This window comes from Triticum aestivum, unplaced genomic scaffold (genome assembly GCF_018294505.1).
Source record: "Triticum aestivum cultivar Chinese Spring unplaced genomic scaffold, IWGSC CS RefSeq v2.1 scaffold217655, whole genome shotgun sequence".
In the NCBI taxonomy this organism is placed as follows: Eukaryota; Viridiplantae; Streptophyta; class Magnoliopsida; order Poales; family Poaceae; genus Triticum; species Triticum aestivum.
The window spans coordinates 1-3,291 of record NW_025241627.1 but is presented as its reverse complement, the minus strand read 5'-3'; the positions used below and the strand labels follow the sequence as shown (position 1 = coordinate 3,291).

The following is a 3,291-nucleotide window of genomic DNA, read 5'->3' as shown; positions in this document are numbered from 1 at the left end:
GGGGGGGGGTTGTTGATGTACCGATGCATGTTTTATGCCTAATTTTTTAAAAATATATTTGGTTATGCAACTCGAAAGATATGTTTAAAGTGTGTTGCCTGATCGAAATACAAAGGGGTCCATTTCTATAGTGTCCATTTACATCCCTTTCTATTTTCAATTTTTTACCCACGTGGCAAGCTTCTTCGTCCTTCCTATTTTAAATTTTTAATCCAGCTAGGCGTTTCGTCAAATAGCTGGCACGCGCCGAGCAGTAGGAGGAGGAGGGAGGTGTTGAGCTTATGTGGCTTGGGCGATGCACGCAGAGGGTGCAGGCGGCTGAGGAACTCTGGCACGGCGATGGCACGCTCAGTGAGCAGGAGTTCTCACCATCGTCGACGGCCTCTGCAGGATGCAGCGTTTCTCGCCAGCCGCGTCCACTTCGCACTACGTCAGACAACAACTCATCAATCTCGCACTTGATCTGCATATCGAATCGTGCCCGTGCCGTCGGCAGCTGAAAATGCCCATGATTAGGTTACTCACGATTAGGTTAGTTTTGCCGGTTCGGACATGGCGACGTCGGTACTACTTGTGTGTACGTGTGTGCTTTTTCATGAGGGAATGGATCTAGCAGGTCTGTACATGCGTATTGTCTTTCGGTAGAGCTTGCATTCACCTGCGAATATGATCGGGAGTTCAGGACCTTGTGCGAGCATCCACAAGTACGTGCGCCTTGCCAGCGACGCTAAACATCTCCTCGCGCCCAGGTCATGTTCGTCACCGACGTCGACCAGCTTGACCGCCCTAGCATTACTCTCTTGTAGAGCTTGAGTACGAGGCAGTGGTCGCGCACGGCGAGCCTTTGCCAGAACTTGCATCGGACCGTCGGTTGGCCGGGTGTACCCAGCGTGGTCGCCGTGTCCGCGCAGCAGGAGCGTGACGACACAGGTTTGACGTGGTCCGCCCGACCGAGGGGATGCCTTTCGAGCCGGGCTTCCTGGTGTGCAAGATACAACACGGACGACCTCCGACCTTGGCACTTTGCCGCCTACATGCAGTGCACGACCCGGGAGCTGCTCGGCAATACATCCATGGTGCTACAGGCTCGCCGCCAAGGCCAAGCCGCCACGCGCCCAGGCCGCTGCTACCCATGATCACAATCCCACCTCGGCCAGTCGGCCCTGCTGGTCCCGTGAACCACACAAGCTTCACGCCTACCTCTGCTCCTCTTGTTCGGCGCGCGCCAAACGCTCGACCAAATGCCCAACAGAGTTAAAATGTGAAGGAAGAAGAAAATTACCACATTGGCGAAGACTGGTCAAAACTATGCCAAGTCAGCATAAAAACCACTTTTGTTAAGTGAGGGGACTAAACAAATCAGGTTTAAAAAGTTGAGGGACCAATGTTTGCCGGTTTCAAAGTTGAGGGACCATTTCTATACTTTGAAAAGAGTTCGGGGACAAAAAATATACTTTTCCCAAATAGAAATAACAAATCCCAAATCTCAGATACTTGGAAATAGTAAATGTGTTTTATTTAAATCAATAAAGCTTACTTGATACAGTACTAAAGGAGACACATGCAGTAAATTCAAAGAGATCAATCATACAAAAACGATACAACAAGCACACACGTTAGAATATGAGACCTGAACCTTTGAATTTCTCAGCCACAAGTTGGTCCATTCTGTCTCCCATGTCCTTGCTCATGTGGTTCACCCAATCCCCAACCTTCCCTTTCCTGAATAGTGAAGTGGGATCAACAACAAGCTTTTCTCCAGCTTGCTCATGTTCAACACGACTTGGCCGATTGGCCGCGATGTTGCTCAGTGATGTGAAGCCGCATAAATCCTCAATTTGCTCCACCACTCCATTGCTATCTTCCTCCTGGGTAAACGGGACGCCCAGGAAGCTTGCTAGCTTGCTGATAACCTTCGGTGTATCAGACACAATCTCCTCATACCTCAAAAACATAACTTCATGTGGCCTGGCCAAGCTTTCTTTCCAGTACTCAAGATAGCGGTCCCAGAAAGGACCATAAGGTGAGCATCCCTCACAAAACATTGTGAATGCTTCATCCATACCTATGGACATACCTTGGTTCATTCTCTTCTCAAAGTGCCACCTTGAGATAAAGGCATCTTTGGGATCCCGGCAAACGCACACAATCCGACAACCAAGGGTGGAAACTGTGGATGGGAGCAGGGAGAGCGGCAGATGGGTGGAGAGCAGCCGCGGGGAGGGTAGCGTCTCGACTATGTCAAGGTCTCCTGGCCTTAGTGCGAGGTAAGGCACAACTTGATGAGGACGGCGCGTGAGCAGTGGGTGGTCAGTGAAGGTATAGCGGGATCTGTTTACGATGGTAAAAAGGAGGGCCTTCAACCAAGTGGTCCCACATTTGGGGTGCGCGGCAAGGATGATGTCGTCGGGGCGGGGCTTGAGCTTGTCTTTGACTGCCATGGAATCCTTAAGAGAATTAGCTCTAATCCAGCAGTTGCTGTAGAGGACGAGTGGCGTGGCCCATCCTTCTCTTGTTGGAAGTGTTTCTACGAGATTTTCGGTGTGGCTTTTGGATAAGATGAATTGAGATGGGGGGTTTTCTGAACTCTCTATAGTCTCAGAATGAAGGTGTGCCATGGCTGAGAGGTTGAGATGTGTGCTTCTTTATCCAAGTTTCTTTGTTGCTAAATATATAGAGGTGACCGATCAACTACTCAGATGCAGCGTGTGTTGCGAGATCTGCCTTGCAATAATGTCTCCCCGACAGCTCATACCAACCACGTGATCGCATCGTGTACCATCACGCAGAGTGCCAAATCATTCAGCTGGCCATGAGATAATGGATCTGGCAAGCCTCTGCTACCATTGGCTGGCGACGAATTATACCACTGTGATGTAAGGTCACTCGTGATAGAGCCTTGGCGTTAAGGCCATGCTCTCCATTAGCGGCCTTGTCGGGAGATACAACCACTCGTTTTGTATACTCCTTCGTTTTAAAATAAGTATATTTGATTTAGTACTATTTTGTACTCTGTTCGTCTTCTACAATATAAACTGTTGAGCAGGAGAGGGTGTGGCAAACCAGAGAGTGCCCCACCCGCGTCGCTACCGTGAGCGACCGGTGTGGGGGGGGGGGGGGGTACCCTCTCCTCAGACTAGCCCTCCCCTCCACCCTCCCCTCTCCTTGCTGCCGTCGGGGCGCACCATTGGCCGAAGCTTGGCCAGCGTCGACGGACGCGGGGCCTTCTCTCCCCCCCTCTCTCGGCAATGTCAGCGCGGGCTGGGGGCGAAAAGTGGCGGCGGCGGTGCT

The 3,291-nt window shown here is 51.1% G+C and overlaps 1 protein-coding gene across 1 annotated transcript; it reads right to left on the bottom strand.

The window, feature by feature from the left end:
* Window positions 1-1,491: 1,491 nt before the first annotated feature.
* Window positions 1,492-2,656, bottom strand: LOC123176872 (cytosolic sulfotransferase 17-like). Its single transcript, XM_044590903.1, has one exon. The coding sequence runs from the start codon at window positions 2,616-2,618 to the stop codon at window positions 1,617-1,619; it is 1,002 nt and encodes a 333-aa protein (XP_044446838.1). The 5' UTR covers window positions 2,619-2,656; the 3' UTR covers window positions 1,492-1,616.
* Between the last annotated feature and the right edge of the window lie 635 nt (window positions 2,657-3,291).